Raw genomic sequence first — 25,191 nt, forward strand, 5'->3', positions numbered from 1 at the left:
GTGTCACTCTTTTCGGTGTCTTTAAGATATGACGAACTATTGAAACCTTAGAAAACAACGTTAAGACAAATTTTACACATCTTGTGCCTATAATTATAGGACGTCTATTAAATTCTCAAATTACAAAACCTACTCTAAAAAGAGTAGTACAAATGGCCACCATGGAAACAAAAATCAATCACCAACTCCAAGTACAACTCCTAGGCCTCAAAAACCTTCATTAGTGAAGGTCCTCATACTTTGCCATTACTAGACTGCTTCAAAGCATATTTTCTCTATTTAAAATCTTAAGAATATTTTTAGTCACAAATGCCAGACTAGACGCATAGTGTATAAATCATAGATGATAAAGCTACTCTTGTTTTAGACAATAATCTTATCCTGTTCGACTAAATTAAGACCACAAAATTAATTAGACTTTTTTCAAAATTCTGTAGATATATAGCTTAGCAACTTAGTCGATTAGACCAAGAGGCTTCCATGAGGAAGAGAGGAGATGCATTGGCATTGAATAGACAACTAAGTTAATAAGGAAAGCTACCCCACTTTGGATAGGGAAGCGCATTTTCAACTCACTAAGTTAAGCAAACAACTTAGGTAAAAATATTGACCCTAAGTATTTAAAGAGGAAACTCACTTCAGACATACTATATATGTATATAAGAGAGTTTTATTCAAAGTATGGAGCTTGGAATGATAAAAACACTTCAACTTACCAAAGTTGATTTGAAGGTTTGTAAGTTTTTTATAAAGTCATCATTAAATTACTATAAAAAAATTATTAGCATTAATATAGATAAGCAAATCCCTAGCATACATCAAGTGACCAATAACACAATCAATCATACTTTTGAAAGATTGGATATCATTATTAAGCACTACTACTTCCTTCACAAGAGATGAAGAGATTTTAATAAATATATTAAATAAATGAGGGGAGAAGAGATTCGCCTTTTGGATCCATTTTTATTCCTTTAAACCATTTAGAAATGCTAATAGCGAAAGTAGAGAAAATATGCAATCATATATCCAATTCATAAAGACTATCATAACACTTATGTAGAGGTGATCATCAGGCAGGGTGAGCTAGGCCCAATAGGCCAACCAGATTGGATGCTCTGTTCTCTAGCTTACCCACAAGTAGTTTGGCCCAAGCTAGAATAGTCTAACATATTACTGCCCATCGGCTCGTGAGATAGCGGGCTTGGGTTGGAGTGGTCGAGCTAAATGGTTCAGTTGGGCAAGATTCATATCAAAGTTACCCTCCCAATTCACAAGTCTATTTGCTTTGAAACCGTCATCTACACCCAACACCTCATTATGATCTTGAGCCTCCCTCTTTTTTTTTATTTTTTTTATTGTGGCTTTTAAAGCTTCAAACATGCAAGCTTTTCAGATCTCAAAGAAGATCTTAAGAAGGCAAATGAGGGGAAATCTCAAGCCCTACAAGAGCTCGAAGAGATAAAATGGATAATCTTTTCAAATAGAAACTTTTAAGAGAATTCAACAAATGGCAAAACTAAAGTGGAGATTTTAGAAGGTGAATTAAAGAAGGCGAGGGAATTTGAGAAGAAGATGCTTGAGTTACTCATCGTGCAAACCAAATAGCTTAAGCAAACCAAAATCCCACTTAAAGAGGCTAAGCTTGAGATAAGGTCTCTTAAAGTACATCCAAATTTTAAAGGCCACATCAAACCAGTTAAGATAACATTGCAGTGCTCAAATTGGAGCTCAAGCTTGTGATGGAGACAGAGGAGAAGAGTAGAAAGGCCATGGATGATCTAGATTGGCCTTTGCCTTCTTCCTCTTGCTCATGACAACAGAGGTGAGTGATCTCTAGAGTGACGGCAAGCCATGGAAGAAGAAGAAGATATTTTTCTTCTCTTCTATTAGTTTAGTTTTTCATTTTAGACCTCGGCTACTTTTATTTTTATGATTTAGGATTTAGAGAGAGAGAGAGAGAGAGAGAGAGAGAGAGAGAGAGAGAGAGAGAGAGAGAAAGAGGTGTCGGTGGGCTTTTAGGCCAAGCTTACAGGTGGGCAAAGGCCTGGCCTATGCTGCTCGCCCACTACCAATTCAAACTCGGGTTGAGCTAGGCATAGTCCGATCCAATTTGAGCTGAGCATGGGTGGGTTGGGCCATTTGACCAACTCTACCTTTGTGGCTCATAATTCTCATGATAACCTTCCATTTAACTAATCGTAAGCTTTCATGATATCTACTTTATATCTTCAAACTCAAGTGCATTGATTACACGTCAATTTCCTAAGCTAAAGCAATATTATCATGAATGCGATGCCTCAAAATGAAGGTAATGTACTCATATCTAACTAAAAATATCAAAATAAACTAAATCATATTATCAAGAATCTTAGCCTAAATTTCTATAATTAACTTTATAGAGGGAAATAGATTCATAATCTATAACATTAGTTAGATTCTCCTTCTTAAGGATAAGAGTACCCCAAGTTCAAGATAGGAAATAAAGCACTAGAAGTGCATTAAAAGATTAACGAGATCCTTACTCAGAATATCCTAATAATGCTTATATTCTTGATACCCATCCAGTCCAAGAGCTTTCCTAGACATAGAGATGATCATCGAGTGGGTCAGATCAGGTTTGGGCTACGCCCACCCAGCCAATCAGGCTGAGGACTATATTCGCCAGACTACGAGTGGGTTAGGCTGAGCCGGGTTCAGGTCTACTAGAATATTTTAGCTGGTTATCGCCCATTGGCTTGTGTGAGAGAGCGAGTTGAGCGAGCGAGGCTAGACTTAATGACCGCATCGACATAAACCAAAGGGTGTTCTACCATATGTCAGGTTAGAAAACATATTGATAAAAGTATGATTTACCAAAAAATGAGTGAGATTACTTGGAATTCTAGCATCACCATGATGATTATTATACTAGTTGTAAGGTAATACAATAAAATAATCAAACAAAGAAGCTTTGGATACAAAATTATGAACAGAATTAACAGAGTAAGTAAAAAAAAAAAAAGACAACCAATTTATCATTCGAATTTATAATACAACTAAAATTGCACACTACACACCACGGTAAATTAGCAGAAGCCTTATAACTTATTTCATGCCACATCAAATTCTACTACGTAAGAAAGTAATTAAACTGAGGAAGATTTGAGTTATAAGTGGAAAGTCTTAGATTAATAGCTATTGAAGAAGCAACACCATTAATTTGGTGTCATGTTAGGGAGTTCATTGTCATTGCGAAAATTATTGGTCAGATTCGAACCTCGAGGATCGAGGACAACAACAATTGGAGTTACAACGATATTGTCTTGGGATATGCAATAGTAGGCACTGATCCTTTCTCATCAATGGCTATGAAACTGGAGACCGAGATGTTACTCTTTCCATGAAGTGATAATGGACTTGATCAAACAGCCCAGCCCGCTCGTGCCCGACCCGGTTTGGATCGAGCTAAGCCCGGCCCGGCCCGAGCTCAAATTACTCATACGCGGCATGGGCCAACTTTTTGGCCGCTCGACCCGGCCCGAAAGCCCGTAATTAGGCCCGCCCATTCTGCTATAGTATTTATCCGTTCTGCTACAGTAAAAACTAACTAAAATTTTGGTACTGTACCGTTTAATATTTTTTTTAAGCACACATTAAATTTTTTTAATTTATTATTATTATTTTTAAATAGAGGAACATAAATATTTTTTTAAAAATAAGCTAATAGTAAAAAAAAAATCTAAAAATAGCTAGAATATGGGTTGGGCCGAATGATTAGTGGTCGAGCCGGCCCGGCCCGACCGACTAGCCCGATCTCTCACGGCCCGACAAGCGATAACGGGCTAGACTATTCTAACCCGGTCCGGCCTGAGTTACTGGTGAGTCGGGCCATGAATAAATACTTAAATCCGATTAATCCAAAAAATTCGATCTGAATCCGCCCGGCCTGCCCGATAATCGTGTCTAAGTGATAAGGTACGAGTCGAATTAACTATCAACTTGGCTTTGAAACGTAAGTGCTTTAGCCACTTTAGGAAATGCATTCAATGCAGATGGGATCGACGCATAGTTAGCAGAGCCATTGGAAGTCATTGCTTAGCTCCATCTCTTTCTCGGACAAAGCCCATCCATCACCACCGACACTTTCAACAAAAAAAACATATAAAGGAACCAATTAGATGGCATGGAAAATGCCTTCTGTTTGGATATCAATCCAAGGTTCAAAATCGTCAAGAGTAGAGATCTAGAGAGGGTGTGTTCTGGGTTGGACCAGCTTCATTCCACCACCCTCTAGCAAGGGAGAACCAACTGGAGTACAAACAACCAAATTATATCTTATTTGACTACAATATGAGCAAATTATGACTTCAAAGTTTCTTTGGACCAACCTCCATGGATGGTTTCAGATAAGCAAATAAGTCTAAGGGCTAATACATGTGATTAAGTTTAGAAGCATACTTCAAAAAGTCTAAGGTCCTCCACTTAGGATATCAACCATACCCACCTCAAAATTGAACTTAAATCCTAGAGTTTTTCTGCTAACTTTCACTATTAAATGTAACGTAAGTATTGCATTTGTTCTCTTATAAGTCAAGATGCCACCTAATACTATTGAAATCAAAACACAAATATTTAAATCGGTTTGAAATCGAACAAGGTCAATGTGCTAATCTATAAACATATAACATTGACTACAAAGCTGCTATAAGTCCGATATTTTGACGTATTTTTTTAATACGTATCTTTCATGAGACAATGACTACCAATATTGAGGTTTCTATTTATTCTCCTCCTTGCTTTCTATATATCCACGTCAAAGAATGTTCAAAGAATTAAGTCAAAGGAGTTGGTCAACATAATTACGATATATATTGGAAACTTTTATTTCCACACCAAAGTCATAAAATGACATATATTAATGGAAAGCTTGTGCCTAAATGGTATTAGTTGGGACATCACGATCATTCTCAAAAGGTTATTATAAACCACGAATACACCATTAACGTGGAAAATGATATATAAAATTTCTTAGCTAAGTTTTAAATGCTGTTATCATCTCCTAAGCACTCATTTCTCTTAGTCTTGCCGATTAGTTTACATTACTTTAAAACATATCAAAAATATTCTTTAATTTCCTTTTATTATTATACACCCTAGCGATATTTTGATATTTTTAATAGTTTAGGGATTATTATGTATTAAATGTAATAGTTTCAGGGGTTAAAAAAAAATTATCCCTAGAATATAAGATCTAAATGATATATCTAATAAAACTTAAGGTGTGTTTAATAAACTAAGGGCACTAAAATTATTTTTAGGCTTCGAGCTGAACTTAGAATCGGAGCCGGCTGGCTCAGGCTCGTCTGCTGGATAGTTTATACCCTTTTAACACGGAAAGCATGGAGGTTGCGTCATTGTGAATGAGTACACTGTACACTGTAAACAGTGTACGATCGACCACTCCTCTATCCCTCTTCCTCATTCTTATTTTTCTCTTTCTTCGGTATTTGTATATATATTTCTTTCAAACCCAACACCGCCACCGTACCACCCCAGGAGAGATCTCTTCCTTGTACGAGGCATACATCTAGCTTCAAAATCGAACGGTCTCCTCACCAATCTCAAGTAAATCCAAGCAGCGCCTCTCCCTGCGCGTCGATGGCAAGGCAAGCATCCAAACAAAGGAACGCCATTACTAGTAGTAGTAGAATCCTCCATTGGGGATCGACTCCTACTATAGGCATTACTAGTAGTAATAGTCGTCGTCGTCGTCGTCCCTATCTCTTTGTCTATCTACATTTTGCTCTCAATTTGTGAAGAGATCGAGCGGGTATGAGTTCAATTTCGGGTAGAGAGGAGAAGAAGTGAGGAGGAATAGATGTCGAAGAGGAAGAAGAGGGAGAGGGAGGGACAATCCACCTCCTTCGACAAGCCGCCGCCGTCGCCTCCTCCTCCTCCTCCTTCGGCAAGTCGCCGCCGCCGCCGCCTCCTCCAATCAGGTTCGGACTCGGGCTAGCTCGAGTTGAGCTGAGCCGAGACTAAATATCAAACGAAGCCTGAGTTAGAGCCGGCTCGCTCAGGCTCGGCTCGGCTCGTTTACACCGCTATCCCGAAGAGATAGATAGATATCTACTGCTTCCGTGGAGCGTTACTCCGTTAGTCTTATATAAAATCGCAACCGTCGGATCATCATTGGACGGCTGTTAATAACACAAGAAAGGAAGTGTATACCTACTTATGCTAGAATTATGGGAGCCAGGAACTCTCTACAACTCTCTACAACTCTCGACAACTCTTCTTCCTCTCGCCCTCTCTAGGGAGAGAAACCCTCGCCCTCGATCGCCGCCTCCAGAGGTTGAGCGCACGGATCCCGAGGTAGTGGTGGTGTCGAATTCTCGCCCTCATTGTGTTATCTTTATGGACTAGAATCTAATCTTGGTGGTTTTTCTTGTTGGAGTTAATGATTAGAATTGGAACCTTGCTATGGTCTTAGGTAGAGAACATCAGGTTTATTTTTTATGGCGTGTGTGTCTTAGTATGAATTCTGGTTTGGTTGTAGATTCTTGATTAGTTATCGTGTGAATCATGGATGGGGGTTGTAGTTGTTGATCTTGATTAAGACAGTTGGACGCTTGCGTGAAGTAAATTTTAACTGATTTGAATCATGTTAATCTGCAAAACATATGATGTTAATATTGTTTGCCCTGTTCTATGCTGTATTGATCTAGACATGTCAATAGAAGCAAACTAACTTTTATATCCTTGATGTCAATGAGAGAATGTAAAAGAACAAATATTTTGGTATACAACAGTATGACACTTCTTTTAATTGTCTACAATAATTGATTAACATGACCTTTTTTTTTTTTTTTTCTGGTTTGGAGGTCATCACAGTTTCTCAAATTTTTGATGGGACAAGATAGTAATATTGCGGAATCACCAAGGCGAAGACCAGGTCTTCTAAGAGATCAGGTCCAGTTGGTAAAGCGTAAGGACTGTGACCGTTACGAAATTGTTCCAATTAAAGATACATTATCTTTTGAGAAAGGCTTCTTTATAGTTGTTCGTGCTTGCCAATTGCTGGCACAAAAGAATGATGGAATCATCTTTGTTGGGGTTGCTGGCCCTTCTGGTGCTGGGAAGACTGTATTTACTGAGAAAGTGCTCAATTTCATGCCTAGCATTGCTGTCATATCAATGGACAACTATAACGATTCCAGTCGTATAGTTGATGGAAACTTCGATGGTATCATTCTTTCATTTCGTGGACTCTTACTATTTCAGGCTGTTTCTCTTTTCCTTTCTTTCTTTTATTTTGTTTTCCTTGTTATCTGCATATCTGTCTGGTAAACCTACTGCACTTTCATGCTACTTGAATATGCTAAAGGAGGATATATGCAGCGCTGATTGGTAGATCTGTTCGAATAAATTTAAAAGATGTAGATGATGAAGTCTTTGCAGTAATTCTTTTCCCACGGTTAATCTTAGGGGAAAGAATATTAAGATGAAAGATTATAATGCTTCAGGTTTTGCTTTGCTACCCATGCTTGATTTGCTCATTAAGGTTCTTATTCTTAGTGTGTCTATTTGGCGGGAGACTGGAGTTAGAACAAGTTGATTGAAGAAAAAAGAATAAACACGGAGGCCTCAAAACTGGGCATGTTCGAAGACTAAGAGGAACATTATTTGCTTTATAGTTGTTTGATGTTATGTTTTAATCCTAAGATTCAAGATTGCTAGTCTCGGAGGCCCTGCAACAAAGGAATACAGATATATATATATAAGTTCGACACACAGATACATTAACAAACTCTGTGTTGATCACAATTCACAAAACGATGTGAATGAGTGAATAGTGAGAGCTAGTTTATCATTTGACTGCCTTGGTTGTGAATTTATAGTGGAGTTGCCGAGTTCACCATTTTGACATGTTTTATAAATAGAGATGGTAGGTAAATTCCTGGAACATGTTGAAATGATAATGTTTTATAAGATAAGGGATGCCATAGCCCCATAGTGTTATATCTTCAAACTTATCATATCTTGTCAAGTTTATACTCTGTGTAAGACAAATTCTTCTAGTATATGGTGAAAGGATTGGAATATAACATGAATATATGGATGACAGATGTTGATTATTCAATGAAAGGTGACTTCTCTTTTAGGGTATGCACATATTACACCATTGGAAATTGGTTGGATGGTTGGACCTTGATTTCGGCTGAGATTCGAGCTGGTGTGTAAGAAATTTAGCTTCCCTGTTAGATGTCCATAAAACCATCAGTGCTTTAGAAGTATCGATAAAAAGGTTCTTTGTGTCCTAATTGCTTACGCGTATTACACTAGTGGAAATTGGTTGGACTTTAATATTGGCTGAAATTGGAGCTGGTGTGAATTGAGCTTTCCCATTACTCTGTTAAATGTCCATAAAGCTATCAGTGCTTCGGAAATACTGGCACAAAGGTTCTCTGTGTCCTAATTTTGACAGCTAGCTGGTGCATTAACTAGTGATTTTAGGAGAGTTCAAAGTCTTGTGTATAGTCACAGTTTGATTATGGATAAGATTAGGAAAGATTCTGATTAACTTACAATATGATTTGATGTAATCTCCTAGACTACCTAGAAGAAGATAAAAATCATGAAAATTGAAAGAAACAATCTTGTGGAAGATTCCACGTGTATCTTCTCCCCTTCTCTCTTCTCTATTGTGGTGGACTCAGACATTTTCTCTTCTTTAGTCCCCCACAATCTAAGTGGGCCTTCTGTCACAATCTAATTTATAATCAAACTAAGATTCTTTTAACTTAAAAATCAACCAAATCTGAACAACAAAACTTATCTAAAAATGAACTAACTACCAATCTCCTAGATATGAGGACTTTTAACTAAATAGGGCGCTCTAAAATAAATGTAAATTTTAGCTAAAAATACACCCAAAAATAAAAAATAAATGAAAAATCTAATTCCCTTGTTCGACATATGTCTAGGAAAATTAATAGTAAGAAGTGGAAGATATGCTCTGAAGTTTTTATTTGGATATGTGCGTAGTTATGGTTTATACATACTACATAGTACATACTACAAAATTTGCATTTTGGCAAGTTTTTTCATGCTTCTCCCTCGGTACCATTTTCTTTCATATATCGAGTCATATTTTTAATGTGTCACCTATATCATTCATGTGAATTCCACCTTTGTTGTTATCATTGATGCTTGGATTTATAGAAACACTAATACATGAAATTCTACCATCTATCTACTCATCTCTCTACCAGTATATTTACATGTTTTTTTCGTAAAATTAACAGATTTTGTATTGCATGTATTAGGGTTCAAACCATATAATATGGAAAAAATGTACAAATTTACAAGATTTGGGCCTTTGGCTATTATTTTCTTTAAATTAAGAGAGGGAAGCATCAACCGTTGTTGGAGGGAGTTCAGTTGGGATCCCACAAAGCCAGTGGCAAGCGGCGGATGTTATCTTTTATGACTAGGGATAAATTGACCAGCAAATAAGATTAAAGTTAAATTTTGGCTGGAATTTTTTTCTTTCAAGTTTAGCTTATTGATTTAAGTTAGAAGAACTTTTGAAACTAATTTTTGCAATATCTGAACAGATCCACGCCTAACAGATTATGACACTTTGTTGAAAAACATTCATGGTCTGAAAGAAGGGCACTCAGTTGAGGTACCAATATATGATTACAAGTTGAGCCAACGAACAGGGTACAGGTAAATATCACCTACTATATATACTGTTCTACCTATGCATTTGATGACTTTCGTCAATCTGTTGACTGAGCTACTAACCTTTTGGGTCGGTTCTAATCTTACTCTTTTCCTGTATTCCAACAGAACGGTCGAGGTCCCTAGCTCCCGAATCGTAATTATTGAAGGCATTTATGCTTTAAGCGAAAGGTTACGACCTTTACTGGACCTGCGTGTGTCTGTCACAGGTGGTGTGCATTTTGACCTGGTGAAGAGGGTGTTAAGGGACATACAACGTGCAGGGCAAGAACCTGAAGAAATAATTCATCAAATCTCTGAGACGGTTCTTTCACTTTCTTTTATACTTTTTCTCCTAGATGCTATTAAGTAAAAAGCATTTAATCATGGCTTCTACAACCTTACAAAGTTAATCTATTAGTCCTTTTTCCTAGTTGTTAACATTCTCATATGATTTGTCTTATATACGGAAGAGTTAGGTACTTGCAGTGATCTGCTTGGATGATATCATGCAGGTTTATCCAATGTATAAAGCTTTCATTGAGCCAGACCTGCAAACAGCACATATAAAAATCACCAATAAGTTTAATCCATTCTCAGGCTTCCAGAATCCCACATACATTCTGAAGGTAAATTCCATGTACTTCCTTTTTCAATATCTTTTTGGATTGGCAATAAAGTTGAATTCTAGTAGCAGATGATTCCCTTTACTTGTTTATTTCATTGTGGCCTTTAGCACTAAGTGCTCTCTATCATTGTAGTCACCGAGGCTTGTAACACCGGATCAAATCAAGGCTGTCTTACCCCAAGATCATAAGGAAAGTACAGAGGAGACTTATGATATATATCTACTTCCACCGGGTGAAGATCCAGAAGCATGCCAATCTTATTTAAGAATGCGAAATAGGGATGGGAAATACAATCTTATGTTTGAGGTTTGTGCTCTCTTACTTAAACATCCATCTCATCATATAGATTGTGTTGGATATCAAACATGAAGATTAATACTATTAGGCTCGTCAAACATTGCCTTATCTTCAGCTTAGTAAGATCAAATTCTTTGTCATTGTTTGGGGCTGAGAAAACCTATATTTTTTGTTGACTCCATTTTCATGGTTTAGTCCTCCTCCATTTGGCTCACCCAACAGAGAATAGAAGGGCAGATGAAATTTTTTGAATGGAGCATTATGACAAAAAATATCTACTTTTTCTGTTTTTCTCTCAATGCCCAAGAAACTAGAGTAGGATGAAAAGCCAAAAGTTTGCTAGTTGGTGTGGCACACTGAAAGCCTGAAACAGCCACAGGCTTATTTCCACTGCTTGACAATATTGAGGGTTCATTATGATAGTGTTGTACGATTCTACAACTCTTTTACTGACTTGGATTCCATCTATATCGCTAAACATGCATTTTTTTAACTCTATTGCATTCTGTAATCATAGTCTTTGGTGCCCATAGATGTGGACCAAACAAGTGGTCAGACTAGGCAAGTATTAGATTAACATATAGATTTTCTCTTGACTTGCTCAACACTAGATGCTCTTCTAAATAAATTTAGATTTAGTCATATACTACAATTTTATTCGCCACAAGTTTATCATCACAATTTGTATTTGATGTATCCTTTATTTTGTTGTTTGTAGATCCAGTATTTGGGCATAGATTACTTCATCTTTGGCATAGTTTCGTACTTAGATTTGGATGAAGCAAATCTCAATGCCACTATAAATATGAACTCTGTTGATATTAGATGTTACAGGAAAAGAAGATAAAACTAAGATCCTAAATTCCAAAGGTTTACATGCACCTGTTGACAGAGTGATTCTACTTTTACAGTTTAGAAGAGTACAATTCCACACCCTTTTTGTGCAGCCTACAGTTCAGATATACCTGGTATACAATATGCCAAGTGCTAAGATTATTATGCTTTTACAAGCGCCCATATAATTAACATAATACTGCTACTATGGTAAAGAGGTTGAAGACAAGGTTGGAGTGTGGAACTGTAGGTTTTTGCTAACAAATTATAAAATTCAGAAACTGAAAGGAGGAAAAAAATTTAATTTTGTACTTGTACTTGTTACTCTCTTTAGGTTCAACTTCTATTTAGCATGTATTGATACATACTACATAGAGATGTGTTAGTTCCTTTTGCAATCAGACAATGAAGTGATGAACTATTGAAATTGTCTTGGTTAACAAGGCTTCAATGTTTTGAATGCGCCCATGGTATGTGGGTGCATTTATGGCCTAGTTAGATAAATATTAAAAATCATGTAAAGTGCTAGACTACAAACTTTATATCAAAACTTCTGAAAAAATATTGAACACTTTAGGTGTTGAATGCATCTTGAGTTTCACAAAACCTCGAGCCAAGGTAAAATAAAGTTATTCTACCTTCTTTCTCTCTCCCCCTCTCTCTCACCCAAAGCCCCCTTGTTGGAAGTAGCTTTTGACAAAATCCCACGTCATAACTGAAGTCTATGAAGGTATTCAATATTTTCTTGAAGTTTCCACGAACTTTCTAGTCCAACTCTAAATATATGCAGGGTGTATGCAGTTCATTTACAGGCTGTGGATGGTTATGCAACCTCTATGCCTGGACTGTAAATTGGGGCCACATATGTATGTGTAGGGTGGTCTACCCACTGCCACTACCATATTATTGGTCAAGTTGCTTGATGCAAAATAGAAAGACAAATTCAGTCAAGAATGTGTATCTTTGGGAAATTGCACCTCACATTAGACATTGGTATGACTTCAATCTGAAGTTGTTATGTGAAGAACATTAATTTGAACATTTAATATTGTCCACTTGAAAGGGGCTAAAGAAGATCAACATGGCTATTAAATAATTGATATTGTGCAGTAACATGTATGATGACTAAAGATACATGGAAACAAACCTTAAAAGATTAGTTTCCAATGCAAGGTTTCACTTGATTGAAGGTGTATACTTTTGTGTCAAATTATTCCCTTCATCTTTTGATTCTGGGCACAAATGACCGAAGGTGGTTGATTTTGTCACAATGAGTTTCCTTGTCCACTTATGTGAGAGAAATAAAGGAAAGAAGGATATGTCAACGCCTTTTCTAGACATATGAAAGAATGCATCTAGGATACAAGCCTGATTTTGCCCGTACACGAGGACAGAGAGCAACAGTAGTTTCTGCTATTCGGTTTTTATTTTACTATCCAGTGTATTCTGAATTTATGGTTTTGGCTATTCTGTTTCTATTTTCCTATCCGATGTAATCTGAAACTTAGGTTTGGCTCTTTGCGATCCTTTATTAGAAAATAAGTTGAGTCCTAACTGTAACTGGTTGGATTCAACTAGAAAGCAAGCGAACTCAATTAGTAGGTCTCTTTGACTCTAAAGATGATGCAACTAGAAAGTCTTCACTTTTTTCATCCTAGATGTTCTTACCTAGCTTGATGTCATTATGTGTGGGCCGCTTGGATCCACCAATGCTCCAACAATGTTGTAAGCACTGCAACGAAGCTTTAACTTGATGCCGATAATTAACCCTAGGTGGGTGAAGAGCCTATAAGGATACATCCTTTCCCTTGAATTAGGCAATATAGTTAGTTTCTCCCACATTTCCCTTCATTTTTATCAAGGATCACTAAATGCATATTTTAACTAAAGCCTACTGTCATTCTCTTTGGAATCCTATGAGTAGCTATGCAAAATTATGCTTTCTTACGATTGCTTATCCCCACACTAAATCATATTCATATATTTAACTTTACGCCTTGCTGGATACTCTACTGTATAAATATTGCTTATGATTGAATATCTGTTGTGGTAGTTTGTATGAGAATGTTCTTTTAATTTCCTCCATCTTGAATTACCTACATGTAAGTTCTCTCGAATTGAAATCTTTTCCCTAATGGAATAGAATAAATAGTGAAGAAGTAAGTTATAACTTCAGAAATGAAGATTGGATGAAATGTTACTTATTTATGGCCCATAGAAGGATAAAATAGATCAATAAGATTCTATACAGTATATAGTTTACTTCTCATTTCTTTACTTGGGTTGCCTCTCAAAGTATTTGTTTCTCCTTGTATCATGGCCTTTGGCACATGGATAGCAGGATTGGCCGATCCGGATTCCGATCCCAGTCAAATTGATTGGGATCAGGATTTGTGGGTTTGGGTAAAGTAGTGCATGCATGAGCTAGGTTAATACTTGGTAGAATGCTAAAAGCATGGAAGATGGTGAGCATGAGCTAATTGATTAGTTCAAATGTAATAACTAATCTCTTGTGCTAACTCAAGGATAACGCAAATTAATAGATATTCTTGGTATATGTAGTGAAGGTGGCAATAAATTAATTAAAGTGATGACACTACATTGAGTTTGCTAATTAATTAGACTATATATAATCTCTTAATTACATCTCCTATATATAACCGATTGGGTCTAAATCTCTCTCTTAATATATATATATATATATATATATATATATATATATATATATATATATATATATATATACATACATATATAGAATGATTGATTAAAAGATAAATTTCTAATATAGAATGCTCCTTATTTTTATTTTCTGTTTTTTATTATATATATATATGCATTACAACATATCGTGTTTACAGTTTGGCTAGAGAATAAATCATAGAATATCAATAGCAAACCAATTAAGTAAGTACTTCTTTTTGATTTTTAAGGTCCACATGTGAATAACTATTATTTTTTTTGTCAGTTTTTTTTCTAATTTTGTAAAAAATTTCCTGCATTTTTAAATAATACTTAGAATTTTACATAATTAAAGAAAGTATGATCCGATCCAATCAAGACATATCATTTTTTTGGAAAGCCGGTCCAGATCCCAATCCTGAATTTTCAAACCTTGCTTTGGCAAGAGAAATTAGTAAATAAGCTTGCATCTAGCACGATTAGCTTGTGGATGCCTGAAGTATCTCTTTAATTATATTGCCTGTTCTTGCCACCTCTATATGTATATCTAGGGAAACCATCCAATCACCCTTTTAGGGATGCCACGTGTTGTTGACTAAAGCATTTTATGAAGAAAATTATTTCAAGTATAGCTCATGCATGTAATTTCTAAATGGTACCATCAAAGTACTTCCGTAGTCTTCTTGGATTTTCGATCCATCTCCTTTTCTGTTGGAATTTTATTTTATTCTATTGCTTGTTTCTCTAATCGATATTCCTTGTATGTTATGCTGTCTAGACAATCTTCTCATTTGTACAATATTAGCTGTTTTATGATACTCTAGCAAGTAGGAATTATAATTATCACAGAGGAATCTAGGCATCACTTTGTCATTACAGCTAAGGTTTGCTGCAAACCCTTGTGGTGTGGGTCTGAGTCAAGGAAACAGCTTCTCTACTAAGGAAACAAGGCAGTGCAAATCTTGCCCTCTCCACTGCATTTTTCAGAGCGTTGTGCATTAAGATGTTTGAACTTGGAATTTGTAATAGATTTAAGTGAATTTGCTTAGTGGGGAAGGCCTGTCGGCCTTATAAGATTGTAGGATATTATAAATGTGAAGTACACTTTAATACATTTTTTAATGATTTTTAGTACTTATTTAAATAAGGCTCCTATAACTTTATCTAATGTATCTTGATTATTCCAAATTTTCAGGAATGGGTGACGGACAATCCCTTCATCATATCACCAAGGATTACTTTTGAAGTTAGTGTACGCCTTCTTGGTGGGCTGATGGCCTTGGGTTACACGATAGCAACTATTCTGAAAAGAAGCAGCCACGTGTTTTCTGATAACAGGGTGATTGTCAAAATTGATTGGTTAGAACAACTCAACCGCCACTACATCCAGGTAAACATTTCTTTATAAAAATCTTTTGAGCTATCATATGATGTTCGGATGTTCATGCTACTAGAGAGCTATGCTAATGTTTTGCTGTATGTTAGTGTGGGTATGTTAAAAGATACTTCAAATTTGCATTCACTGTGATATAGCTAGGTAAATGCACATTTTCTCATATATTCATGTATATTTGCACATTTAAGTTATTCATAGAAAATAGAATAAGAATATGAGACTCAAAATGAGCCATTGCTTATTCTTCTTGGATATTTGGTTATTTTTGAAAGAGGTGGTTGTGATATTATCAATAATGAGAATCCTTTGAGAATATGCTAAATAAAAGGAGACTAACAGGTCTTGACTAGTAAATTGTATCAGCCTTTGCTTGTCTTTTTGGATTCATTATAAAACATGCTAATGGTTGACTTACGCAAGTCTTTATATCACACCTTGTGCCGTCCAGCATGCATGTCGTGCCGAGCCGTGTCGGTCCAGCACGGTCGCGTGACAAGCATTGTGCCATATGGAGCCATTTTTTAAATTTTTTTCTTATTTTCATCGATCCTTATCAAATTAACTGATCAATTAATCATTAAAAAATCTTAGATAAAATTTATGATAATGAGACTAGAGATGATAATGCTGATGATGCTGATGGTAATGGTGATAATGACAAGACTCAGTCTGGTGACGATGATAGTGAAGATTAGACATACGTCCCTGTCACACAACTTTCTAAAAGAAATATTGTTTTTATAGAGAATACAAGGCGAAGTTTGTATGACAAGAATTTTCCATTCAAGCTAACATAATCCAAAGACCAAAAAGGCAAAAGTGGTAAATTTTGCAAGCATACCTGAATAAAGAGGAGCAAATTTGCAAATAAGTCAAACTTGAAGTGGTTTCTGCAATTATACTAAAAATGTAGGATCGTAGGTGCCAGCTTGTGAGAAAGAGTCTATCTGATTTTTTTAAAGTTTGGGCCATATAAATTTTTTACATAGAAGAAAGTAGAAGAGGTTTTGCCATTAACTTGTCCATGTAGTCAACTGAAATCATCCTCATTTAATAAATAAATTTAATTTTGCTTCTCTGGCTGGATCTATAGTCATGTGATTTAAAGTCTATTGTCTTGTACCTCTGGTCTTTTTTTTCATTTATATCTTCTAAACAACACCTCTGCTAAACATGCTTCCATTACAAATTTCTCTCTTCATTCTTTTTCGTAATATGGTGGCAAATTGACAGATGTAAATTTCTCCTTTTGGTAAGGTACAAGGAAGAGACCGACAATATGTAAAGTATGTAGCAGAAGAATTGGGCTTGGAAGGTTCTTATATTCCACGCACTTACATTGAGCAAATTCAGCTGGAAAAACTTGTAAATGAAGTTATGGTATGAGATTTTTTAATCTCTAATTGTTGTTTTTTGTCCGTACTGTGCCTTTTCTATCTCAGTATGTCTGAAAAGATTATATGCAGGCACTGCCAGATGATTTGAAAACAAAGCTCAGCATAGATGATGATATGGCATTCAGTCCCAAGGAGGCACTTTCTCGAGCCTCTGCTGATAGAGTGGCCATGAGAAATAAGCATCTTAAGAGGTTCCCTTTTGTCCTTTTTTTATTTCTTTCCTTTTGTTTCTTGAAATTCAATATGGATACTCACAGCCATAAATTGCTGCATCGGAGTAAATGTTATCTAGGGGACAAATGCTTTATGAGTATCCTTCATCTTTTCTACAGAATGTAGTCATTTAAATACATGCATTTATTCATCCTAAATGACTGAAAGAAGAAAGATACAAATTTATGTAAAGATCTTTTAGATAGGTTGATAATGTGTATTGTTTAATTCTTACTTTTCTTTTCGATATCAATTGTCTAAATCATCTCCTTTGCTGGAACTCATTTTGTTATAATTAGACATTTATAAGTTTAAAGCATCACTCCTTCATACTATTTGCTTAACTCTAGGATTCCGATAAGTTCACTCTATTTTCTCTCTTAAAGACATAATACTACTGTGCTTCTTTTCTTTTATCTTCTTAGTTCTTTTTCTTTTAGGTCGTAAGGGTCAAAGTTTCTTAGCAATAATATGTTTTAACTTTGTGTCGCTATCTCTTCTTAGCAGCCTGGAAGATTCACTTATATGTACATATTGTAACTAGGTGGTGTCCCACCACCAGCTGTTCTATCATATCTAAGTCATCTGATGATTTACTCGAGGAAAATATGGGGTTGCTGAAAAAAATTGATATATGAAAAATGATAGCTTGTAGTAGATCCAATAGATATTAACTCATTTTGTTGCCTTTTTCTTTTTGATCGTTCAAGAGCTCATAATCTATATAGGTTAGATAATAGGGTCAGCTCTCCCTAGATAATTAGTTTGGACAAGTAGACTAACTCTCCCATAGAAATGGGCAACAATAAGCCACCTCAAGTTGCAGCATGCTCGGTGCAGATGGTCATTGCAAAGAAACTCTTCCTAAGTTCACACATGGGGATCTGACCCCTCAACCTTTTGATTGGGGAGATAGAACCACATGTCCTATTAGTTGGGTCTATTTTGCTGCCTATTCATTGATGCTTACACATCTTTTTTATTTTCAGATTTGGTTTTTTCTTTTTAAGCTAAGCTATATAATTTTGGTGCTACTACTTGCCAAAGTCATGAATTTCTTTTGACAACTAATTGCCAATATTTTTCTAAATGACTGATCCAATCATCATTAGTTTTATTGTATTTCCTATTATATTTTTACTGTGGGAATGTGATGGAGATCATCTCTATTGCTCCGTGAGCAATATTTTCAAAGAAATAAAATCCTAACCTCTAGCAATATTGTACTTTTTTGCTCTTAGATGTTCTCACTATTTCTCTGACAAATTCTATTTCAAGGAATCAAGTAACCAAAATTTGTAGGAAGACAATTTAAGAGTGTATACTACCTATCAAGTTATGAAGAAAGCCTTTACTCTCTCGGACTTGAATAAGACATGCAGAAGCAGGAGAGCTATAGATTGTACAAGGCTACACCAAGGTTTCCAGTATCGGGATCGGGATCGGTATCGACCGTCCAGAAAAACGATACGTATCGGCCGTTCGTATCGGATCGGACTATTTTTTAATTATATAAAATTTTAAATATTATTTAAAAATGCAGAAAAATTTAGAAAAATGACAAAAAATAAGAAAACAAAAATTACTCACATATGAAGTCTAAAAACTTAAAAAAATGTATTAACTTACTCAAAATTTAAAACTTTGTTGAATACCGAGCTGGTTCTCGTAAATTCTATAGTCTTCATCATCATAATCACCATAAGTTTGTAAATATTGATGTCTGGGACCTGATGCTCCAAAAAGTGATTCTATCATACTAGTCATATTGTATGGATCTTGTTGTGTGACTTGCGTTTGAGGAGGATAATAACCAGCATTTGGATCTTGTTGTGTGACTTGCGTTTGAGGAGGATAATAACCAGCATTTGGATCTTGTGTCTGAGAATACTGAGTATACTGAGGATAATAACTAGCATATGGATCTTGTGATGGTTCCAAACAATAAATACTCGATGTACCATAATCATAGGAACCAAAATGCATCTCATGACGACGTCGCTGATATGTATATATATCCTCAGTTTCTCTGTCTTCACTCCTTATGCCTCCTTGACTTTCCTCAACAAATTTAGATGGAACGATCTCATCACCATATGTATCATCAGGACTATGACTCGTACCAGCCTCTGCCCTCTTCGTGGTCTCTCCCAATATTTTATCTAACCATGGGTTATCTCTGTCATCTAATAACCTGTCCTCCATTTCTCTGATCCATGGAGTCAATGGGTCTTCTTCATCAAAAACATGATTTAAATCAATCAGTTGTTCATTTTCTGCCTTTCTTCTTAAATTTCTCTCCCTCAATCTCATATTATAATGACAAAAAACTAACTTCTCTAATCTTTCCATTGTTAATTGGTTGCGTGTTTTTGTGTGGATTAAGGAAAAAGTAGTCCAATTTCTTTCACACTGTGATGAAAACACAGTTTGACTTAAAATCTTCTTTGCTATTGGCGTCAAATTTGGTGCCTCCTCCCATCCATAAATAGACCACCATTCAGCTGGAGTGTTATGAGATATAGCTGCAGCAATTTTAGCAGTACTGAATTGCCCAGCTCTCAATCTATATCTCTCCATCTGAAATCAGAAATATATTATTAGCTTATTGATTATATTGATTATTGAAAGTTAAAACTTGAAACAAATAATAATAAAATTATTTAATTGAATCATAACTTACTTCTTTATCGCACAGGATTTGTTTATGAATATCGGGCTCAAGCTTGCTGATTATCTTTCTAACCCCCAACAAGACTTCACTATCATTATTGACATTTTTAGAGAATTGAAATCTTGGATTAAGAAAATACCCTGTAAAAATTTAAAAATTGTAAGCATTCAAATTTTTAAATATTCATAAATAAAAGTAAATTAAAACTTAAAACTTAAAAGCATGCTTACCAGCAGTATGTATATCTCTATGTAGTTGTTTGTTCCATCTAGAATCAATCATCTTCCACCACTTCTTATAACTTTGGCCCATATTTTTTTTTTAATTGATTCTTTAGCTATGTCCATTGCCTCATATAAGAAACCCATCTCAGACTTGTCATCACTGTCTACAAGTCTTAATACTTTGACAAGAGGCTCAAATACTGCGGTGGCAATTGTAATATTATCCCAAAATGTATTTGCAAGAGCCATATTTTTCAAAGTTTCACCTAAAGATTTATCTTTAGGTTTCATATTCTTAATTTTCATAGACCACTCCTGTGATGTAAACATCCGTATAATATCATCCTTGTAGCGCATGATGCTCTCCAAGGCTAAAAAGTGAGTGGCAAATCTAGTGACGCCGGGTCTGATGATCTCCCTACCACCAGTCATCTGCCTGAGTAAATTAAGAACCCAACCATAGTTATATATAAAATTTGTTAACCTCTGACCTTCACATATGACCATGTCAATTTCAGGCTCTTTTGCAATATCCTCTAACATCAGATCAATACAATGTGCAGCACATGGCGTCCAATATAAATGAGGTCTTTTAATCATTAGTAAATTTCCAACAGCTTTATAATTTGCCCCATTATCAGTAACCACTTGGACTACTCTTTTTTCACTAATTTCTTGTACTACCTCATCCATCAACTGACAAATATAATCTGCACTTTTAAAATGAGCAGTAGCATCCACAGACTTCAAAAATATTGTCCCCATGCCAGAGTACACTAAGAAATTAATTATATTTCTTCTGTTTTGTGTACTCCACCCATCACACATCAGTGTACAACCAAATTCATCCCAATACCGTTTAAATGTCTCAATATAAGTATGAAGTTTATTTACCTCTGAGTCAAGATATTTAGTAGCAATATCATTTGAACTAGGAGGGGGAACACCAGGCCCTACTGATTGTATAGCATCCACCATAGTGTGATAGTAAGGGCTATCAGCTACATTGAAAGGAATATGATTGTAGAAGAAAAATTTAGAGATAGCTCTACCAATGTGTTTCTTTGCATTTTTAATTCCTTTGAGAGCTGTCTTGATTGAAGTCTGTGTACGACCTCTTTTTTTCTGAAGATATGTATCCATTGGTCCAATATTTTCAGACTCTGCTGTAACACCAGGAGTCCTATGGGTAGAACTGCTGCCCCCATATTCTCTCTCTCCTCGTATATTAACTGATCTAGATCTCTGAAAGTTACTACCAGTGCTTCTTCTCATCTCTTCCTCTTCTCTATGCATATTTCTGCTCTCTTTCATTGCCCTCCTCATTTGTCTCTCCTCCTCATCCTCCTCACTTTGCTCACTGCTATCATTATCAATCTGTACAGGATTATGCATCAATTCTTCACGAATCATTGACTCTCTTTATTGTGCAGATTGTTTATCCTTCTTTTTGCCAATTAAATGAGCCAACATCTGTTTTCTAACTTCCAAAGACACTTGAGTGCAAGCTGCTACATTTCCTTGTCTTCCAGCTAAATGTTTTTTCAAACGACTGACACCACCACTCATTTCCTTTCCACACCAGTTGCATTTAACGCGCCTTTTATCTTGCCCAATAATGCTACAATGTTGCCACCCAATATCGGTATCATATGACTTCTCTTTTGGAGCCATTGATATTTTAGCTCTGCAAGACTGCAACTAAAAAACATAAACAAAAATCAAAATAAAATATAAAATAATTTAAAATAAGGCATAATTGCATAAAGCCATAAGCAGCACCTGCAGCTTGCTGCTGCTGCAGCAGCAAACTGCAGCAGCACCTTGCTGCAGCAGCAGCTGCCGCAGCACCTGCTGCTGCTGCAGCACCTGCTGCTGCAGCAGCAGTGAGCAGCAGCAGGGGAGAAAAAATTAAAAAATTGAAAAAAAAACTTACCGAAGGTCGCCGGAGATCGAGATCGTCGGAGAACGTCGCCGGAGGTCGAGGTCACCGGAGAGACGGAGATCTACTCAGTCGCCGGGGAGAAAGAGAGTAAGAAATCGGTGAGAAAGAGAGAAAGAGACTAAGAGAGGAAAAGAGAGAAAGAGAGAGAGAGAAAAGGGAGAGAGGCAGGTGGGGATGGGGACATCAATTATTGATGTCCCCCGGGTCGGATCCGACCCGTTCCCACCCGTTTCGGTCGGGATCGGCCGAAACTGAGAACTATGGGCTACACCTACTTAGTTGAGTGACAAGATGTACACTAGTTATCCGATATGAAAGTTTTTGCTTATGAATATATATCAAAGTGAATCTCTAGTAATTTCTTATAGCTTTTTGTTACAGTTCAATTTCTGATAATGCTATAAAATTTGAAGTCTAGATTTATTTAGGCATTAAGCATAGTTATTCTTTAAGGGGAAAGTATGTGGAATTATTAAATATTTAATATGGCTAATCTGCAGTGGTCTATCACACTCCTACTCAACACAAGGGGATACAAATCTAGTGAAGTTAACAAGACTTACAGAAAGCAACAGAAGATTCAATGGACAAACCCCTGAATCTCCATCAATTAACCAGGTGAGTTTGGAGAGCAGTTTTGTTGAAACTTTGCAAGGAGTTTAATTATTAAATATAATGACGTAGTTCTTAGTCTTTCCTGATGCTATATCTACTAGTGATACTGCAGAAATTTAGAACACCATACTAATAAAGTTGCTTGTTGCCTTGCTTCCCTGATTTTATCTAGGGTACAGTCACCCAACTTTCGGAACAGATATCAACCCTGAATGAAAGAATGGACGAGTTCACATCCCGAATCGAAGAGCTGAATTCCAAGTTTACTGTGACAAAATCTTCCCTGAGTCAACAGAACTTATCTCTCCAAGGCGAAGTATGTAATGGCTCTGGGCCTACATCTTTATTTGTGTCTAACTTGGGCAATGGTACCCTGATACCAAATTCATCATCTTCAAATCAATTGATCAAAGAATCTCCTTTAATGGAAGAGGTATGCCAGAGTTCTGTCGCCTTTTAAATTTTCAACTTCTTTAACCTTTAGCTGATGAATTATTTGAGATATTATTTGAGATGTAAATTGGAATCTTATGCTACTCTTGATAATTTATCCTTGATCACCTAGTCCCAAAGCCATTACTTTTTCCTCTTCCCAAACTGCCTAGTTAGGGTTGCAAATTGACCTGCTGTTCGCCAAGTATTCTGAAACCCTCCCCCCCGCCAATGCTCCCTTAAAATAGTTAGTTCCAGCTGATTGCTTTTGGAATGAGGTATTACCTACTTTATCATGTTCTTTGTTTCATTCTGATACCATATCTTATTATGGTAAATATTTAAGCGCTAAATGGGTGATTGATTAATGCATAGTTGTTTTTTATTTACTGTTAATTTGTTTGACTGACTTGCACTTGCACAATATATAATGTTTTCCCCTATAAAGCCAATCAATGACATATGATTTAATTGTTATATATACAGCTCATGCTTATATCACGAGGTCAGCGCCAAATAATGCATCAGTTAGACAACATTTCAAACTTGTTTCGCGAGCATTTGGCCAAGTTGACCCGCCAAGAAAGAACTGGTTACAGGAATAAGTTGGTGGATGTTGATATGATAGCCAACCCACTTGTTCTCCTGCTGGCGATGGGAGGCATTGGAATCTTTGCATTCAATCGCCTGTCACAAAACTAAACAAACCAAGGGTCAAGCTATTCCAACGCACTGAAAGCTCCCAAAAAGAAATTGCTGGAGGCTAGTCCTAGGGTGCAGTATTCTCGGTGGATATTGTGGGAACAACTGCTCTCCTTTTGTGGAGGCTTTGAGTTAGAACAGATCCTTCACATCGATGCTGGAGGCAAGTCTTTGATGATCCTTAAGTTTAGATTTGATTTGTATAGCTGAGCGTAGAAACCTTCTAATTGAAGAAATAATGGTGAGGTAATGAGGCCCCCAAGAAAATTTTCCTCGGAAATGCATTTGTATAGCTGCTAGTTACTACAATGGATACTTCAATTTCCTCTGATCTTATCTTATTATTGAGCCAAAACTGTGTATATTCCGGGTATTTAAAGTTTTCCGCTGAAATTGTAAGTTTTAACTGTTGGATTGTCACTGTACCTTTTTGTTTATTGCTGATCCATTCTTTCAGTAGCAAAATCAACAGAAGGCTCTCAAATCTTGGATTGGGACTTGGGACACAGTTGCAGGTAGTCCTTGTCTCTTTGCATCTTAATCAATTTAATATATCTGAGTGACTTATATTAGCAATGACTCTTGATGTCTGTCATGCACTCTGAACTAATATTTAAGTAGCAAATCTTTCCTTCTCTGTACCCTGTATTTAGGACAATTTACTTTACTTCTCTAATTAATAGATAAGATAAAATGACTTAAATGACTTGCTTCTATTAAATGCATATATATTCAGAAAGAAAGTTTTTGGGGTAAAGTGAATTTTGTTTAAACTGATAACAATATCTGAGATGAAAAAAGCAAGCATAGTGACTGATAAAATCAGAAGACGAAAATTTTCTTAAGAAGATAAAATCAGAAGGTAAATTGTATTTAATATTTTAATAAAAAGTTACCTTTTACCCTTGTATTGTGGACAAAATTTACTTTACTTCTCTAATAGAGAAGATAAAATGATCTAAATGACTTGCTTCTGTTAAATACACACATATATACATCTATATATATATATTTATATTCAGAAATAAAGTTTTCGGGTAAAGTGATTTTTATTTAAACTGATAATAATATCTAAGATAAAAAAAAAGGAGGCATAGTGACACAAAACAAAGTTTAGGAAATCAGAAGTTGAAAATTTTCTAAAAGTTTAAAAGAATAAAATCAGAAGATAAAATGTATTTAATATTTTAATAAATTACAAAAGGCATTTCTCACTTTTCGTAAAGTAAATAAAAAAAATAAAAGACAAGAAAAATACAGCAAATATACTTCGTCAACCCTTCTACTCCTGATGTGTGTGTATGAATTTAAACCCTACTTTTTGTCGTACTGTAAAATATATTTAATAATTTAGAAAATTTGCATAAACATCAAATCGTGCCTTATTAAAAAATTATGGTTTACACTCTATTTTTTTCACTATTTACAAATAAAGTCTTA

General features: G+C 35.8%; 1 protein-coding gene across 3 annotated transcripts; it reads left to right on the top strand.

Moving 5' to 3' along the window:
• The first annotated feature begins 5,530 nt into the window (after positions 1-5,530).
• LOC140765303 (inorganic pyrophosphatase TTM2-like) lies at positions 5,531-24,157 on the top strand. 3 transcript variants are annotated; one of them, XM_073104310.1, is made up of 12 exons: positions 5,541-6,357; positions 6,877-7,228; positions 9,603-9,717; positions 9,841-10,036; positions 10,227-10,340; positions 10,473-10,646; positions 15,349-15,543; positions 16,807-16,929; positions 17,016-17,137; positions 22,503-22,620; positions 22,790-23,050; positions 23,536-24,157. In XM_073104310.1, exons 1-12 carry the CDS (start codon positions 6,220-6,222, stop codon positions 23,749-23,751), a joined length of 2,124 nt encoding a protein of 707 aa, XP_072960411.1. In that variant the 5' UTR covers positions 5,541-6,219; the 3' UTR covers positions 23,752-24,157. The 3 variants fall into 3 exon arrangements, with proteins under 3 accessions (XP_072960413.1, XP_072960411.1, XP_072960412.1); XM_073104311.1 differs by having other exon boundaries at positions 6,229-6,357; positions 6,867-7,228; XM_073104312.1 differs by lacking the exon at positions 23,536-24,157 and having other exon boundaries at positions 5,531-6,357; positions 22,797-22,848.
• The last annotated feature ends 1,034 nt before the right edge of the window (positions 24,158-25,191 follow it).

Source organism: Typha angustifolia, chromosome 8 (genome assembly GCF_048772165.1).
Source record: "Typha angustifolia cultivar Huaian chromosome 8, ASM4877216v1, whole genome shotgun sequence".
Lineage (NCBI taxonomy): Eukaryota > Viridiplantae > Streptophyta > Magnoliopsida > Poales > Typhaceae > Typha > Typha angustifolia.